Genomic DNA, 18088 nt, shown 5'->3' on the forward strand with positions numbered 1-18088 from the left:
TGGAAGATCTTTCGAGCATTTTCAAAGCTGCTCTACCTCTAGTTATGGAATCTGGTCGATGAAGGGGGACGTCAAGCGATTCGGGGCTCGTGGTCCTCAAGTCGAACCTGAAGGAAGATTCAGACGTCTTGTCGCGTTGTTTTGTAGCTATTTGAAGAATCGATCGAGCATCCGCTTTGTGAGATTGTCGCTCCGGAGCTCCATATATCATGCAGAACCGTCACCAATTTCTGGAAAAAGATCCCTTGAAACTCGTCTTCCACTGAATCGACTCCCAACCCCTCATTCCCCACGAGAGCTGTGCCGTCTCGAGAGAGGAATATATTCGCTGATTTACAGCCGGCTTATTGAGTACATATCAAAATGTGCCTCCGAAAGATAACTGCCCCTGGTCACCATCGGAGATCCAAGACCCTCCCTGAAAAAAGGCACCACGTCGATTTGACCGAAAATCGGCTGCCTCTGCGGGAGCCGCAAAAATCCGGTGGCCGCTCTCTGAAGACATCTCGAAAACAGGCTATGCAGGATTTTACTTTATCATTCATCATTGAAGGCATCGGATAGATCTCGATGCGTCCCGACGGAAATACATTTATCATTCACAATTCTCTACCGTAATCTAAACAAGGGGCTGTTTACATTCGAAGGGTTGCATGAAGCAGAGAAGTTTGATTCACGCTTCTTGTCAGCGAGATGATGATTTCACATCAGACCTTCAGGTTCAATCGATCCGGTTCCCGTCCACATCCGGCGAGAACCGATTGAAGGACAGAAATCGGGATGCGATGGGATCCGATGTGTGATACTTCCGATACCGCTGGCGAGCGAGATCTTTCGCAAGAGCTCATTCGTCGATTTTTTTTGAGTGACGTGAAAACGCGAATAAGTCTGATGTCATGTGAAGCCACCTAGCGACTCGGCTATTGAAATGGCTACCGATACCGTAACAGTTATAGCATAAATCGATATGAACACGCAGCCTTGTAATTTCGATGTGCGCCACTGATTTGAATATAAACCAGCGCTCGCAACAAGGATGAAGGAAACAACTCCTGCGAAAAGAGGAACCACGGCGTAGGTCCATTCCAGCTCCATGACCCACTCCTCAGTACTCAGCACGAGAATCGCATACGGAATGCCTGGAATGATTTCGAGTCCGTTAGCAGGAAGAAGCTGTATGAGACCTTCACCGGGGGTGGACGAGAAAATTTCTAGCGAGTAATTGCTTCAAATTAGAGGTCGTAGGCCTCGAATGAGTTTACAAACATCAATCGTGATGACTAAAAGCGCACATTTGCCGTTCGTAGGACCCGAGAGGATAACTCGATTGAGAACATCGATTCCAGATATCACTAATTGTAAGAGATAAAGACGATCGATGATGTTTTCAAAAGCTCTGCCGCGTTCATCGGCTCGAGATTGCCGTCCATCGTCCCGCTTGATCCATCGGAACCGATAACGGACAGCATCGACAGAACGAGCAAGCGATCCGCGTTGGGAGAACTTTCGACTCGTCATGGATCGCCGCGCCGTTCCGATTATGATGTATTGACAGAAAACAGATTTTTAATTCCCAACGGAAGCGGGAGAAATGTTAGAGAAAATGCTCACCGAGTCCTAAAAGCATGTCGAGTAGGATTCCCCCGAACGCTGCCGAGATCGCCATAGATGCGTATCCGTGCTTCGCGATCGCTATATTCGTGACGAGATCTCCGAGACTGCTCCCCCACGAGAGAACTGTCAGCCCCATAATCGAATCGGGAATCCCCATGACCGTCCCGATCGCGCTCAACGTGCAAACGAGAATTTCGCAGGTCCTGAAGATCCAGGCAACGGAAGCCGCGAAACCCATCAACGCGAAGGCTACGTGATACTTCGGAGCTTCGTTGATTCTCGAAGTGCAGAATACCAGCGCTCCGAGTGTGAGTGAGACGGGGAGAACACAGAGACTCAGCGGGACCCCGTAGACGTCGAAGTCTCCCGAAAATAGGAAAACGGTGAACGCCGGCGTGAGCACGCAGTGCACGGTGTTTAGGGTTTTGCACCAATTCGACTTGAAAACATCTCTATCCACCACTGGGATGGTCAGAGAAAGAAGCAGATTCACGGGCAAGAGGAGAATGCTTTTAGCTTGGGAATACCAGGGCATCCCGCGAAGTTTATCCCAAGTCCAGGGCAAGGTGTGCAGGACGAGCTCGGCGAAGATGAAGTGCGACGACGTATCTTCGGTGAAGCGCCCACTGTCGAAAAGGGTACTCCCGGATTGGTCGAAGGTGCCGTAGGAGGATGTTAAAACGACGGGATCGGTGAGATTATTCGATTTCGTAGCTCTGACGACGCTCAACGCTGAGTCGAAGACAGACTTCATCGAGCCGTATAGCGACGAATGATCCGACATAGCCTCCTCGTCCAGCTCGAGCGTCTGTTCCGACTGCCAGTAACTCGAGAAAAGTCCGACCGCGGCGATGTATATCACGTAGATGGCGACGAATGCGACGGCATGCATGAGGTGAATTTTGCTCCGGTAAAAAACGTAAAACGTGAATATCGATCCGCTCATGTAGAAGATCATGTCACGAGAAAAGCTCGGCCAGTCCACATCGAACGGAGGGACGACGATCATCACGATACCAGCGACCAGGGCGCTGACGAAAGCTCCCGACCCGAAAAGCTGAGAGAACACCATGGAGCTCTTGTTTTGTCGGATGCCGCTCAGGGCTGAAAACACGTCCGGGGCGCCATTGCCGAAAGCGACAAGTGTCACCCCGGCCAGCGACTCAGACAGACCGAGGAGCTTGGATAATTCGACGAGTGCAGGACACAGGTACTTGTCCGCGGTGAGCGCCAGAACGTAGAAGAGAATCGAGGTAAACACAGTCAGAAGAATGAGCGGCAGATACGGGGCGAGGGGTGTGCAGTCCAATAATTGGAGCACCGAAGACTTCCCGAAAACAAAGTTCGCACACAAATCAGTGCCGTTCGAGAGCTCCATCCCGACGACAGGAAACTGCAGTCCAGCTGTCAACAAGGACGCCGTAGTAAGGCTCGACTGGCTTATGGAATGACGTTTGGCTTAGTCCTCGAAACAGACGACATCTCTGCGAGAGCCGTTCCATTGGCTTTTTGAATTAGGTGGAGGAAGAAGCGCTGGGAAATGAGAGTGAAATAATTCATCTTCCAGGTATCGTGGCGTCTCACCGACTGCGCGGGAGAGGTTGCGCTGAGTCATGGTCTCCGCGTGCTCGAAGAGAGCTCTGCTGCGAAACTTCAGGCGAGCGTATCAACCCGCATCGATGCTCTCTATCATATCTCGGGAGCGCACAGGTGCGTTGAGAGGGATTAGCCGATAGAGGATTCTGTCGTGAGAAAATTGCTGTTGCTGATCGCTCCATATTTCATTTTGTTCGTAAACGAATGCATGGCCGCTCAGCCGATGCCGCCTCAGGAAAGTCGTTGGTGATTATCGCATCATCAACATTTGAGCGAAGAGACTGTGTCAAATGCGCGAGCCTATTCCAATTCAGGGAAATCGAACACTTCATGCTACAGGGCCCCTCCCCAAAAGCTGAAAAAGTGATACACTAATTTGGACGTCAACTGATCTCCTTCATTGAGCTGAGATGACTCGCCCCCCCCGCGCATGGGGTCTCCTGGATACAATGTAAAACATGTAGTATCAGGAATGGTTAATAAATCATTCGACTTCGGGACACGAGGGAAATTATGGAAGCAAACGGCTGCATAGCTCGCACGCGGCTCGAATCATGTTCTTCCGAGCGTGCACAGGATCTACCGCTCGACCCGTGGAGCATCTGACGACAGCTGAGGAAGAAGTTCTGTTCTGTTCAGCTCGCACCATGGATTAAGAAAAATTCATCCCAAGTTCCAGTCGATCGCGAAAAGACGATAGAGCAGTAGATTTCCTCTAGCTTGTGTCATCTTGCTCTGTAGGAAGTCGAGAGCGGGTCTGACTGAGTGAGCGTGGGGTTGAATGATGTAAATCATCGACCTCCTTGGGGTCATTCATTCAGAGATCAACAGGAAGATGAAATCCGGGAAGCTCTTCTCGCCGGTGGCTCGGGGTTCCCATAGCGGTTTTGAGTCGCAGTTCAACGAGTACTACGCGTAATTTCGGGGAGAGCATGCCCTTATCCCGAACCCATTGAAACATCCGTCACTGCACGTTCTCAACGTCAAGCCTATTTTCATCAGAGCACGTGGTGAGCTCGCGTGAGCTTGCATATGCATGCCGGGAGATGGCCCCAAGCACCCACCCGTTCCCTTCCCGATATTCGCCTGCGTCTATCTCACTCCCGAAGGTGGCGAGGCAGAAGAGAGTGACTCTGCAGGAGTGAACAGGGTTCCTCATTGGAGGAATAGAACCCTCAAATCACGTCGAAGCGCGGCGGCGTGACGTGGTCTATGAAATGCGGTCTACTCTGATGCACGAAGCTTCGGAGCGTCAATTACGCGATCGGTGGCAATCGAGTCCTGAAGGCTCCGAGAGACCTCAACTTCGAAACACCGTTCTAGACTTCATTCCTCAACTGGCTCGATCTGTGATCGTCCGACATGCAAATACTCGGCTGTCAGAGCCGTCTCGGGCACCTCAACCAAACATTAGCAAGAATCTATGGACCAATGGTCGCGTTCCCAGAGGCGTTCCTCAAATCCTCACGGGAAGACACGAATTCCCGGCGGGATGCTCGTCCGACTGCGGAAGTAGAGAAGCTGGAAGCTACATATTTTTGGTGCCGGAGCCCACAGATCCAGGAAAAACCCTGCTCGCTCCTCTCCTGGATTCCCGATTCTTCCCTATTCTCATGATGCAGCTCGACAAAAAAGTGGGATGTCTCCATGATGGCAGACTATTGCTGGAACCTCATGCGGGACGGCTCTGATCGACCACATTCCAGGCAATCGCTAACCACTCGATGTGATGCGGATTATTCGACTTCCCGAGTGAAATCGGGTGTTTCAGGGTTTTCGAGTCTTTCTTGAATAAAAAATGGATGTACATATCATCCGATCATGCTCCCTTTGGTCTTGAAATGTTCGTAAAGGCATCCCCCATGAAAAAGTCTAGGGTAGACGGCTTCGAAAGTCTTAGTTTTTTTTGTCAAGAGCTCACCAAGAGACCCTCTCTCAAATTTTTCACATTTTCTTTGAGTTTCCGATGCCTCTAGCTCGGAGACCATTGCACGGAATCGCTACGAAAATCCAGCCAGGTATAGTTCTAAGCTATGTATTTCGAACCGTTTTTGGAGTTTGATCGATGCAGCCCACACAGGAGCGGAGATAGATGACTAAACAGACGAAACATGGCAAAAAATAGGGAGAATGAAACTACGGAGAAACTAGACCTGACCCAAAAAACTGTTAACAAATTCGGAATCACGCCCTCGGTTTACCCCAGCCTAGCAATCTATTTTCTTGTAATGTTTCGGCTGTCGGGCAGTGTTACTAATCGACCGAATAACTATCGAGACATGATGAATACACGCGTCTCTCGAGGGTCCTGCCGGAGATAGTTGACGGTTCTTTCACCGTCTCTGATGCTTCCCGTGGAGCCAGCCATCTCCGCGGAGCTCATGCAAGTGCCTGGCAGTTTCAAGATCTGCCCTCATGCCTTCTCCCGTGGGATTCGGAACCTTCAAGGAGCCTGATCTTGCAGAGCCGTCGGAGAAACGAATCTGTCGTGCTTCCGAGGTCAGAAAATCGTGATGGATTAGGGCTTTCTGATGTTTTTTCTCATGCATAGGAGAGAATCCCCAGCACCGCCGCATCAAGCCGGGAAAGAGCTGACCCCCCTGAAAAAAAACATATTTTCGGGACGCGATTTTGAGGAAATCCGAGACAAGCGACACGACGTCGAGGTTCAATGCTTCGGGAAATGAGTCATTCGATGAATTACAGGATGCGCTTAGTTCGCACGTAATCGATGGGAAGTGGGTGAGCCGGCTTGTACCTCATCGGGAAGGGATAGGCGCGCATTTGCATACGAGTTCCGCATAACAGTGGCTTCGATTCAAGTGCGATTCGGCTACACCGTCGAGTATCGACGGGAGCACCGTGAGCATAATAAGATCGGTACCCGCGATCCCTGTCCCTGTTGAGTTCGCTCACAAAACCGCAGAACATGTCCGTCCGCCTTTCAATTGGATCCGTGTGGGTGAGCGTGTTATTACACGCGCTCTTACACGGCAGCTAATTCAGATTTAGTGGCGGTGAAGCTGGTGCCTGAAACTTGCGGAAACGTTGTACATATGTACTATTGTATGTACATACTACTATCAGGTCAGACCAGATCAGCTCATTGGCTGCTCTCCCAAACGGGATGCTTCCTCTCTCCAGAGCGATTTCTCGACATCGAATCCAATGGTCCCTATTCCGCAAAGAATTCTCGCTCGATAGATGACGGGCGTAGCGGCGTGACGCGAGGTTTCCCGTGTACTCAACCCTTGGTTGCATTTCGGAGCAAGTGAGGTCGATGACGAATTGAGATGAAGCTCACGCCCGGTCCAATAAACCCTCGGATTGACCCGAAAGTGGCAATGGACGTCCTTTCAAGGGATGTCGCGTATTCTTATCAGAAGTTCTAAATATAATAATTGGGTCACCGTCTGAGGAGAAACAGAGTTTGTGTGAATGAGAGCGAGGGGCCGGACAGCTGCCGAGGCTTCCGTCGGCGAGAGAGGATTCCTCTCGACACACATATATAGTTTGTGTACACGGAGGCTCGCCGCGGATTACAGGAGGGATACAGAAATTTCCTTTCTATCAGAGGCCTTGATAAAGAATCTTCTCAGACCAGATCGCATCTCAGAGGCTGGCCCACTCAAAAGAGGGGATTATCCGTGTATATAGATCGATTGCTCAGAATACTCACACAAAAGGCTCAGAAATGAACGACGCCGGTGGAATATGTTTTCGCGAAACGGGTTCGAATCGACTTGAGTCTCTGAGCTTCAGAGAGTCGCACTTCCGACTCCCCCTCCTCCCCGCCAGTAGACGACCGTTGAACTATATCCATCCGATTACATAGGGGCGGGGAGAGAAAGCGATGATGATGATGATATTACTTGTCGAAGGATCAATCGCTCGCTCGAAGTTCTGGCTGTGCCGCGACTCTACAGAGGTAGGTGAGTCGGTGGTAGGCCTGACAATGAAACTTAAAATGCGCATTTCCAGAATCGAGAAGTTCGCAAAAAAGTGGAGGCAACATCGATTTCGGATGTGATATCGCTGATCCGGTGATGCTGTCCGTGGAGATTCGACTCCCAACGCCGACGTTCTCGAAGACGAGGATTCCGAGACAATCTCGAAGACAAGGTTTCCGAGACAATCTCGAACGAAATGATGCTTCGTTTCGTCACTGTCGATAGGATTCCCTCAAGAGGGAAGGCTCCGTTTCTGGGGGTATATCGTGATGCACACCTCTGAAAAGCATCGAGTTTGCTGTCCAGTGGGTGGCGTTTTCAGGCCGTTGACCTCGGTGTTCCTCGGACCTAGATGCGCTAATCTTTCTCCTCGGTATACAAATCTCTCAAATTTCCCCCGTACTGAATCACTGAATATTTGTGGCCGCACCATACCCAGGAGATCGGAAGAGACCACGGCCCTGAGCGGACCTAGAGGTGTGTTTCCCCAATCAGGGGAAATCTCCCGGGTGTCCCGCTTAGCGCTAGTGAGCACATTCTCGACCCGAGGCAGAGGGGAACATCGGCCCCGAGAGTAGTCTCCGTGGATTTGCGACGGAATATCGCTGAGTATTCATCACGAAGAAGGTCTTCCAGACACCAGGCAAGCCTTGAAAAGGAAGAATGCGAAAAGAGTCCAAGCCGACGTAGATCGCCGGGCTCAGTTGAGAGAATACATATCCGATTTTGGTCCGTTCTAAGATCGTCTGCAACCCCGAACTGAGTGTTTGATACATACGCCTCGGATGTGAGTCTTTTTTCGGGGGAAGCGCCTCACGGAGGTGCTCCCGCTGACGGCCAACAAGCGGACCCCGTTCCCTCGGTCGTGTTATCGTCGCGGACTCCGAGCCTAACCAGTTTGATCGAGGAGGATCTCCCGCTACATTCGCCTGCAGCCTGGCTCTCCATTCACAGAGCTCCCGGAATGCTCGACAAGGCGCGATACGTATCCTGGGATAGTGAGATCATCGATCTAGGTTTTGGATAGGGCTCGTCAGACTCAACTCGAGCATCCCGGTCCGTGCCCGCGGGAAGATCTTGGAGTTTTGAGCTGAATCTGACTCCTTCAATTCTTTTTCCGGTGTTTCCATCATCATCATGATCGCAACAGTCTCCGACGTCGGACAGAATCGGACACCAGGGATGTTCGTCTCCGAAGTAATCGTTTTCGAGTCACCATTGTCATCCATTTGTCGTCATTGTCTCCATCTGAGAAATAATCACCTGGCGGGCTACCATTCGTCAGCGAAAGTGGGGGACGTCTCGAAATCGCCTTGAGATGAGCAGGCAATCCTTATCTAGGTCAGAGTCTTTGGCAGCGATTGATCGGCGCCGGCGGCTCGGATCTTTGAGACCTAATAATTTTCATTTGGGGGCTCCTTACCCCGAGTCCAATATGCTAGTCATTGACCAGATCTCTCCAGTCTGTTTCGATACTTCACTCTGCATGGATGTCGATGGGCACGAGAACTTATCGCGTGCCGAGACCCCCTCTGCTCCGCACCACGACAAACCAATGGATTCGGTCCTATAGCTACCTGAGTTCTGTTTTTCTTGTCTATCCGCCTCTTAAGCGGGGTCGTACGGGAGGCGAGTTCGGACTCTGGATTCCTGGTTTCTCTGGAATTCTTCGCGAGTCTGCGTCTTGATATCCGAGAATACCAAAGTGAAAAACGAGATGGGGCTCCAAAGCAACGCGTAGAACAAATTGTTCGGTTCGATGATCTTATTGAACTTGACACCTTAGATTTCAGGCTGGTGTCAAAGAAATCGAACGGAGAGCGGGAAGATTAGATTGTGTCAATTCACTTCCATCGATTGCCTTTAAAATAGGCCCCGTTCAGCTCGAGATCCAGTTGGCCGTTGTCCGCTGATTCTTCGTAGGTCAACTTTCTTCCGTCTCAGTCAAAATGGGCGTCGACAACTTGAGCGCCGTGCTTCACGGCAAGGGAGACCTCAGACTGGTGAGTGTGGGGATATCATGATACGTAGTTTAGGAGATGCCCGGAATGCTCCCGCTGAAATTCGGTGGAGCTGTGACATTGTTGCAGGAGATTTGATTGAAATTCCTTCTAGGAGCAAACTCCCATCGAAGAGCCTCAAGACGACGGTATGAGTCTAGAGATCCACTTATTATACAAGTGCATCGACGCACATGTATTCCCAGGGCTGGGCATTCACTGTTAATTCTCCGCACGTTTTGAAGATGTTCAACTCCGAATTGGCTCGGTGGGCATCTGTGGAACCGATCTCCATTATTTCCTTGACGGTCGCACGGGCCGCTTCATCGTTCACTCGCCCATCGTCCTCGGACACGAGACCAGTGGCACGGTGTCGAAGGTTGGCAGAGCAGTGACCCACCTGAAAGTTGGTGAGTGGACGGATCAGGGATCATCGGTCCCGGATCAGCAATTCCGCAGACGAAGGGAAATCTTCAGAGATGTCAAAGCCGCTTGTGACATGCGTAGGTGATCGAGTCGCCGTCGAGCCGAACCTCACGTGTCATACCTGCGAATTCTGCAAACGAGGCTCCTACAATTTGTGCCCGCGAGTCGACTTAACGGAAGTCACTCCGTACAGGGGTCACTTGAGGCGTTACGCGATCATGAAAGCGGACCTCGTGTTCAAGTGAGACCCACCCTCATTCGATAATTACGATTCTTATCGGCCGAAACCTGCTTGCATCGTGTCATTCGCAGCGAAACCTATCAGATCTCCGATTACCTGATCCTTTCCCGTACAGGGTCCCAGATAGCCTGTCCATGGATGAGGCTGCTCTGGTAGAACCTTTCGCCGTGGCAGTGCACGCTTGTAGGAAAGGGCGCGTAGCCCCTGGTCAGAAGGTCCTCGTATGCGGTGCTGGACCCATCGGTCTTTTGTGCATGACCGCAGCCAGAGCCTACGGTGTTGACTCCATCGTTCAAACTGGTACCGGATTCCTTCCCCTACATATCGAGATTCTCTACAACATTCTTTCTCAGCGGCATTCTACACCAATCAAAAGCTCGGCCGTAGTTTTGAGCTCCTCTCCTTTACAGACATCGTCGATGCGAAATTGAAAGTCGCTACGGCAATGGGTGTCAACTACACAATGAACACCCGCGGTATGAGCCCGGAAGCGATCGCCGAGAAAGTCCAAGAAATCCTCGGCGGCCCTCCGGAGATAACCTTCGAATGCACTGGTCAGGAGACCTGCCTGCAAACTGCTGTTTACGTGAGTTTTCCGGAATGGGGGCTTCTCCCTCCATCGCCCGATCATTTGCTCATGCAGCGAAGGGATATATGCGAAGATCGGACCCAAACGTTGTTTCTCATCTCGAGTTCCTTGTTCCAGGCAACCAAACCTGGGGGAACTATCCTGGTCGTCGGTATGGGCCCTCAACTCAGCAAGGTCCCGATCATGGAAGCCGTCGTGAAAGAGATTGTGATCCAAGGCATTTTCTGCTACGCGAACTGGTGAGCGATTTTTTTTCTATGACGAGCTGGTACTTCCACTGATGCGAACTCTCCACCCTCCATCGTGAGCTGCTAATAATTTATTCGAATTCTTCAGCTATCCGACTGCGATTTCCCTGCTTGGTTCCGGCCGCATCGACTTGAAACCAATGATCACTCATCGTTACCCATTGGAGAAAGTGAAAGACGCGTTCGATCATGCAATAAGCGGGCGTGACGGTGCCGTGAAAATCGTGTTGAACTGCTAGATCGCTGGATTACTGGTCCCCAATCGCCTCTCCGATGTTATCAATAAAAGCAGGGAGTCCCGCCTAGTTATTCGTTTTGCATGGCTGAGCCTGAGCCTACTGGCGCACTTCTCTGTGCTGGAATAAGTGATGTTAATCTGGTCTGGTCTAGAAACGCGAATAGTCTACGATGGAAAGTAGATTAGCTTTTATTTGAATAATACGTAACAATTACGCCGGATCATCGAGTGAGTAGACACGGATATGATAAGTGAGCTATCACAAACACTCCGGAAACATGGAGGGAACAAGGTAACAACAGAGAAAGATTTTCTCGGAGATCAAACAATCGAAACATCATTCAACCATTTATATGAGATCTTGCCGAACAGAACTCCAGTATTTCACAATATCTCGCCTCCCGCTGTCGTTGCGACCCGGGGAAGGTTGCGCTCAGGGTATATGCGGGTTTTCAGATCAAGGATAATGCTCGTGTGAAGACAGTTTGAGGAATATCCTAAACACTCATGACTTTCGCCAGGGGGAGATTTCGAGACGATTATACTCCAGATAAAATTCGACCTAAAATCACTTTCGATTGCTTCAGCGTATAATTAAACGGCGAATTTTCAATAAGACAGAAGAACGGCCAGAATCATTCTCATGCGTTCATCTAAGAATCATCCCTGGTATGTACATCGGCAGAATTTCCGGCAGCCGTCCGTCAGCTGCCATGTAATAAATCAATGTCGCGGTCCAGACACCCCTATACTACTCGAATCGTTCTCGCGGCTCCACAAAGGACCCCTGATTTCGTTATCGGTTCGAAATTTTCGTCCATGCCCCGCTCAATCCGATTCGAACTCGAGACGAGTCAATGATTACTGAATCCGATGCAGATCGCCGCCAAGCACCGGAGAAGAACAGAATTCAATCTGCTTCCCCGAAGCTCGGATAATTCCCGAAAAGCTCCGCTGAAAGGTTGTCCGACGAGGCGGTCCTCAATGTCGCATTTGAGATGTCTTATCAGCGAGTATAGTCGCCGGTGTCAACTCTGCATTCCATTGCAATACTCAGCGCGACTTCGGCGACGGCCTGCGCTACTCGTTCTCAGGATTCACCCCATTACCTCTGAACGGTGAGTGATGAGAACTATCATAAATCACCACGAATTCATAAAGAGTCACGTTCCGAAATCGAACGGAAAAAATTACTCCCAGAGATTGATCAGCGGATGGCTGAGTCATATCACATATTTTTCCAGGGAGCTTCGTGGGAACAGCCGCTGCTTTACTGCAGCGATCAGTAAACCAGGAAGCCTTATGTTCATTGGTTCGCACCCTTTCTAAATAAGGGAATAGTCTTGTCCCTGATGCAGGTTTAAACGGTAACGTACGATTACGGTGTTTGTTTTGCCGGGAATACCCTGGGGGTGCAGTAGGATCCTTTCTGAAGACACATTCCTTCAAGCCTCTCTTTTTCGTCCACAACAGCCTCCAATCGTGTGATTCCTCAGCATGTGAATCAGATATACATACGATCAACATTCTTCTCGCGTTTGTACTTTACTCCAGCCAGACTCGATTGCTCGCCAAAAGAGACGCGAAGACGAACTCTCAAACCCGCTGCCGAGACTGACAATCGACAAGCTCTCCGTCTTTCAAATCCTCGCACGGCCAATAACGGATGACTCTCCCTCGAAGATCCAGTTCTCCATCACTTTTCGCCGACTTTTTTACGTCAGTCCATCCGCTTGTCGGCTCGAAGTCCTCCGCGGTACTTCAGCTCAGCTCCACCCTTCTTAGAATCACTTAGTCACACATTCAAGCTTCGGTTGGTGAAATCTCTAAAAATTGCTAAGACAGTGCTCAGTGAGGTACACACACTCGCTCTCATTCCAAAACACTCAAAGGAATGGAGGTGCATCCCATGATGTGGTCTCGACTATATTCATAATATTTATCATCATCGCTGCTTATTGACGCTTGAATTTCTTGTAATTCTCCTGATGATTTCTGATTGAGAAGGCTACAACTCAAACCCTGGGATTGTCACCCTGCGATTGGCTCTCCAGAGTCCTGTGCCGTCATGTGAATTAGTTGCCATAAGAAGTGTACGAATACCGAGAAAGCGGCTTACGCTGCGGTCTCGTGGAGCCCGTCAACGATGACCGTGGTCGTGGCCAACTCGTCCTGCGGTGCCACCGACGGACTGCTGCGCTCTACGGTAACAGTGATACCATGATCGGGGTCTGAGCCGGGGTCCGATGTCTGGGAGGCCGCATGACTCACCGGTCTGATAATCTCACTATAAGGAGGTGGATCCTCACAGAGTGAAGCGTATGATGGCGGATCGTCTTCGAACGAAATGTCTCCCGTACTGGCGCTTGAAACAGCACCCACTCGACCGGGGATATTCAGGTGGTCGCTGCTTCTGTGGGCAAACGAAGATATCAATGCTCATCCCTTAGTAAGATTGAGCGAGGACCAATACCTAGGTCAGGTGAGGTCCAAGAACCAGCGGCGGGGCCCGAAAGGCGTAATGGACCTCCGATTGCTCCCCTTTCATGAGAAAATCGGGAAAATGGGACAACGATTGTGAACCACCTCCCCGTCACCGAGCGGGATCAGCCGCGCATTACCTGTGCGAAGGGCGGACCGCGTCCAAACCGGAGAAAGAGTTCGATCTCCGCCTCTGGTAGGTGCGGGACTGTTGCAAGTGGCTCATCTGAGAAGGAAGCACGAGGCACACTTGTCTCGGAGATGGTGGAGGTGTGGAATGAGGAGCGTGAGCGTGGCCGTGAACGCCCGAGCCTCCGCTATGCTGATAGAAGCGCCGTGCCCGCCGATGGCCCGAACGGGGTAAGCTACAGCATCTGCGTTTGGAACGAGAGAATCGTGAGCGTGTGACAGCATTGGCAAAAAGGTCGCGTGACATACAGAGAGAGATATGATTCCTTTCGAATTCAATTTCCGAAGCCGTGGCAAGGTCCATCTCCGGCTGAATATTCTCCGGGACGACAGTTTGTGAAGCAACAGCCTCCTCACTCACCTCCGTACGCATCTACGATCGAGCGGCGAATTAGGCGATCTTGGCATATCGAGCATGACCGGCAATTGAAGCGCAGAGCCACGCGGTACAACAACGAAAAGTACCGGACGTTCTCTCGGCGAGCGGGGAGCCGAAGATGCACCCGACGAAGCCTCCCGACAGGAAACGATATTCGCCGAACCGGTGGCATTGCCTGAAAAATCGTCAGAACCATCGTCAGCACTCTACCGTTCATGCGGACGCCTTGACGGCCGAGTACAGCCAAATTATTCTCTGGAATAAATTGGTCGCTTACCCGGAACTTGGCTTGGTGCGCCGTTTTCTAGAGGTGATATCGAACCCTCAACGGGGGCGGATGCAATCGAACGGGTCGACCCGGTCGCTAGGTAGTATCTGCCACTTCTCGAAGGTGAGACCGCGCTGCTCTGCGCCGGGGATACCTGTGAGCAAATCCAATAGCTTTGAAGCTTGACCCGAGCCGTTTCGAGTGCAATATTCACGTCAAGGTTAGTTGGTCGAGGGCATTGTGCGATCTTTTGTGGTCAGACTGCGCATATTGGTTTCGCAATGGCTGCCGGACAACAAGCGGTGCCGGCCGGTTAGGTAGAAGGGCCGGCAGACCTGCGCGGCTTATGACTTCTGACCCTGTACTAACCTGTAGATAGGTCCCAGCTGGGAACACAAAGTGTCTCGTTGAAGATGCGCTCCGGGGCGATGGTGTTGTGAAGGTAAAGTCCCTTGGCGATGTCGTGGCGCTTTGAGGACCGTGGCCGTGGAGTGCCGAGTTCGAGATTGTCAAAGGAGGTAAAGGTCCACTTTTCACTACCGAAGGTCCATAGCGACGTCCACTCGAAATAATACCGCTGCCGCTTGCTCCGCTGTCGCTATTTTCATTGTCGCTCCTGCTCGGTAGAGGCCAAAGTTTGAGAGGAAAAACTACGAATCCTCGATCCCGATCGACCCGAGCTCACGCATCTATGCTCGAAATCCTGATATCTTATCGAAATCCGTATCCAATAACGTTCCCATCGATTGTTGCGAGCAAGGCTCGAACCCGGACTGTGGATTCTCGAAGTACGCACCTGTTTCGACGCTTGTTTTCCTTCTTCCAGGAGTCGCAGATTGAGATGCAATAGGCGAGCACGAGACAGACAATGCTCATTACGAAACAGTAAACCGTCCACGTTTCGGTGAAGCGGGATCGGAGCCCTTTCTTGCGGAGTAGGAGCCCGTATATACCCAATCCAGTGAATATGAAGATGGAGAAAAATAACAGAGACGACATCCTACAACTGCAAATGGAAAGTTACTGCTTAGTAGGAACTAGAATCGAGTCGAAATTGGAGTCGGGTCCAATTCTCCCCGACGACGGCTCAGACTCCGGTCCGGGATCTTCTCTACCCTGAGGCTCCAGGTGCGTCTTCACGACCTTTCCCGACCGATGATCTCTTGTTCCAGCTCGAGCTACAAATCCAAGGAAGGGAGCAATATCAGCTCTCGAATTCAACGGGAAACCTGGGGAAAAGTTCCCTCAGGTTCCCGACGCCTCCATTGATCGATTCGATACAGATCTTCCTCCGTTCCTTCTTCCTTCCAACAGATACCGGGCCAATCACTAATTTTCTAGGATCATTTCCGGAGCTCCGAATCCTCCTCATACGTCAGGAGCGGAACGGATGCTGGAAAGGTCAGTCGGGGAGGTGGAAGAGAAAAGGTCATAACCTCCAAAGATATCCGCAGTTACCTCCCGGAGGAGCAGCTATCGGGGATGAGCAGGTGGAGTGGGCGTACGGATCGCGGCGCTTTCGAAATAGAACCGGATGAGTGAGTCGCGAGCGGGAAGACAGGTGGAAAAGACGCTCAGAGGAACAGGTGGAAAAGACGGAGCAGGGGGAATCCCCATCGAAAGACGGAGCTGGGGCAATCCGTATCAAAAGACGGAGCTGGGGGAAGAACGGAACATCGGAAAAGCTCGAGTGGAGAAGACGTCGCTCAAACCGCAGCGGCTAGAAGTTGTACTTGGAAAAACCTCGGGTGGAGACGAAAAAAGTATTTGCGCCACGAACGGGTACCACCTCGACGGGAGCGACGACGACGACGTCTATAATGTTGCACCGAGCGTTTTCAACAAGTCGAATGGAGAACTCAGGTTCTCCTTGCCAGAGTTAAGCTGACCACCCACGCAAGTCCGTCTTAGCACGACTCGCAAATCTGTCCGTCGTCCAAGGCCTGGGGGCTTTCCGCTCGTCTTCTCGAGCGTAGACCGCTCAGAGGAACAGCTATCTCGTGACAACTGAACGAAAGCACCGGACAACAAAGCACTTGCAAAACATCGCCTGCATCTAAGCCGCAGTGCGTTCCCCGAGCGAAAGGCCACGGTCGGACGGAGCAGCGGCGGCAATCTTGCGCGTCAGCACCTGCGGGATCCGGCTCCGGGGGCAAGAGGTCATCTGGCGGAAGCTACAAGACTGACTTAGGGTGCAATTGAACGACGGAACGCTCGCAGAACCTTTGTGTTCGGCGTAATGACGTTCTTCGTCGCTAGGATTCATGCATGGGAAGCATTCTCCGGAAAAAGGCTTTTGGATGTCACAGTCACTGCGAATAATTCACACAGCGAGCTACGTGGCGTATGGGCTGGGATGTCCTCTGGCTTAGTTAATAAAGATCGTCTTGTTCGGCGCGTAGCCTCTCTTCTCTGATCGATATCTCGGTCCCCGGAGAGAATAGATCCCCTCCGATTGCGTTAGGAGTTCCTATTTCCGGAACCCTGAATTTCCCAGTATGGGATCCGACCGAGAGTCGGTTCTATTTATAGGACGGTGCTTTACTCACCTGAGACACATGATTGTCCTTGTGCTGTTTGAGCGGCGAAAATGCGTCACCGCCTAGCCGAACTCTTCCGGCTAGGCTTCTGGAATGAAGAGAAAATCTCCCATGAGCGATTCGATGCTCGGTGGCGGCGAGTTCTCCACAAGAGGCGGCTCCGCCCGAGGAAAATTTCAGTATCTTCGGTCCCCGGGGAACCCAGTCGTGCAGCTTCGCGAACTGGAAGCGCTTTGGCTGTCATATGATTTGCTCTCGATTCGGTCCCGACAAATCCTAAAAGGTCAGAAACAAATGTCACCATCGGCTGAGCAGCCAGTATTCAAGTCGGGCAGCTGTCGGCGAGAGTCGAATAGAGCTAGACTTTCCCGTTTTTTCCCGCGCTTGTTGAGCTGTAGGCTGAATAGCACCGCCGACGGCTTCACCTGATTTCGGCTTGATCGCCTCCCACGCAGGATTTGAACGGAGTGAAAATCCCACACTGAGATGGCCTGGACTTGGTACGTTTATCGAAGTTCCAATAATTTACATCGCTGCAATCGCTGCATTTGCAAGGGTCCCGAGGGTAGATATTCCAGGGTAGAGCTTGTCTTTCATCTACTCCTCTACCGGAAACCTGGATCTGGAGCACAGGACCAGCTTGAATGGGACTGTCTGATATTGCATCCACTAGCTGGATTGACAGGATCCGAGACACGGGCAGAGAAAATAATACCCAGATCCCCAGATTTTATCAGGGTGGTAGCAGGGAGTGCATTCTCATGATTTGAGGTCGAAGGATAGATACCGAGAGGACCTCCTGAAGCCTGGGCCTCGGAGCTCTGCGATGACTGCCGATTCGCCTTTCGCGGTCTGAGACCTTTATTTTGAAAGGGGAAGCGGTTGGTCGAGTCGAGCTCTTGTTCCTATCCACAGGATGGTAGGTATGCTGCGGCGGATTATTACAACAGGAATATATTTCTAGCATCTTTTTTAATTCTTTTCCCGATCTCGGCCGATCAGCTAGACAGGCTTGATGAGAATGCCTCGTCGAAGAGCTCTTCCACAGCTAAGGGGCTTGCCTCAGCCTTATTCGAAAGTCAGTGCTGAGTTTCACCAGTGTCACGCGCGCAACATCGCGACACTGGTGAACTGCCGGAGAATCGAATCAGGCGCGGGCTCTGTGTGCATGAGAGATAGCAAGAAAACAAAAGCCCCGCGAGCTTGTTGCTACGAGCGCCCGCCAGCGTGCCAGCTAATATATTACTCGTTTATCATGCGCTCCCATGAGCTTTATGACTGAAATATCTCGTTCGATAGACTTTGTCGCTGAGAGTTCCCGGAGCAGCG

At 51.3% G+C, this 18088-nt stretch overlaps 3 protein-coding genes across 3 annotated transcripts; 1 reads left to right on the plus strand and 2 right to left on the minus strand.

Annotated features, from left to right (window-relative positions):
- Positions 1 to 537: 537 nt before the first annotated feature.
- LOC100900220 (putative sodium/calcium exchanger 7) lies at positions 538 to 2995 on the minus strand. The gene is made up of 2 exons (XM_003747330.2): positions 1612 to 2995; positions 538 to 1139 (listed from the first exon to the last, which is right to left on the minus strand). Exons 1-2 carry the CDS (start codon positions 2990 to 2992, stop codon positions 895 to 897), a joined length of 1626 nt encoding a protein of 541 aa, XP_003747378.2. The 5' UTR covers positions 2993 to 2995; the 3' UTR covers positions 538 to 894.
- A 6057-nt stretch (positions 2996 to 9052) lies between these two features.
- LOC100900361 (sorbitol dehydrogenase) lies at positions 9053 to 10969 on the plus strand. The gene is made up of 8 exons (XM_003747331.1): positions 9053 to 9163; positions 9276 to 9309; positions 9406 to 9570; positions 9668 to 9827; positions 9943 to 10127; positions 10238 to 10413; positions 10534 to 10655; positions 10753 to 10969. The coding sequence occupies exons 1-8, from the start codon at positions 9110 to 9112 to the stop codon at positions 10901 to 10903; spliced, it is 1047 nt and encodes a 348-aa protein (XP_003747379.1). The 5' UTR covers positions 9053 to 9109; the 3' UTR covers positions 10904 to 10969.
- A 1922-nt stretch (positions 10970 to 12891) lies between these two features.
- LOC100904057 (uncharacterized) lies at positions 12892 to 16779 on the minus strand. Its single transcript, XM_003747356.2, has 7 exons — positions 16769 to 16779; positions 15016 to 15225; positions 14589 to 14835; positions 14229 to 14373; positions 13934 to 14126; positions 13524 to 13757; positions 12892 to 13315 (listed from the first exon to the last, which is right to left on the minus strand). Exons 1-7 carry the CDS (start codon positions 16777 to 16779, stop codon positions 13018 to 13020), a joined length of 1338 nt encoding a protein of 445 aa, XP_003747404.1. The 3' UTR covers positions 12892 to 13017.
- Positions 16780 to 18088: the final 1309 nt, after the last annotated feature.

The sequence above is a fragment of the Galendromus occidentalis genome, unplaced genomic scaffold (genome assembly GCF_000255335.2).
Source record: "Galendromus occidentalis unplaced genomic scaffold, Mocc_1.1 scf7180000077516, whole genome shotgun sequence".
NCBI lineage: Eukaryota > Metazoa > Arthropoda > Arachnida > Mesostigmata > Phytoseiidae > Galendromus > Galendromus occidentalis.

Coding starts and splice junctions, on each gene's coding strand:
- LOC100900220 (XM_003747330.2), bottom strand. CDS start 2,992: ATGGAGCTCTCGAACGGCACTGATTTGTGTGCGAACTTTGTTTTCGGG. Junction 1,140..1,611: donor CGACATGCTTTTAGGACTCG/GTGAGCATTTTC, acceptor AAATCATTCCAG/GCATTCCGTATGCGATTCTC.
- LOC100900361 (XM_003747331.1), top strand. CDS start 9,110: ATGGGCGTCGACAACTTGAGCGCCGTGCTTCACGGCAAGGGAGACCTC. Junction 9,310..9,405: donor CGAAGAGCCTCAAGACGACG/GTATGAGTCTAG, acceptor CACGTTTTGAAG/ATGTTCAACTCCGAATTGGC. Junction 9,571..9,667: donor AGTGACCCACCTGAAAGTTG/GTGAGTGGACGG, acceptor TGACATGCGTAG/GTGATCGAGTCGCCGTCGAG.
- LOC100904057 (XM_003747356.2), bottom strand. Junction 14,836..15,015: donor GAAAACAAGCGTCGAAACAG/GTGCGTACTTCG, acceptor TCTACCGAGCAG/GAGCGACAATGAAAATAGCG. Junction 14,127..14,228: donor CGCACCAAGCCAAGTTCCGG/GTAAGCGACCAA, acceptor ACGATTTTTCAG/GCAATGCCACCGGTTCGGCG.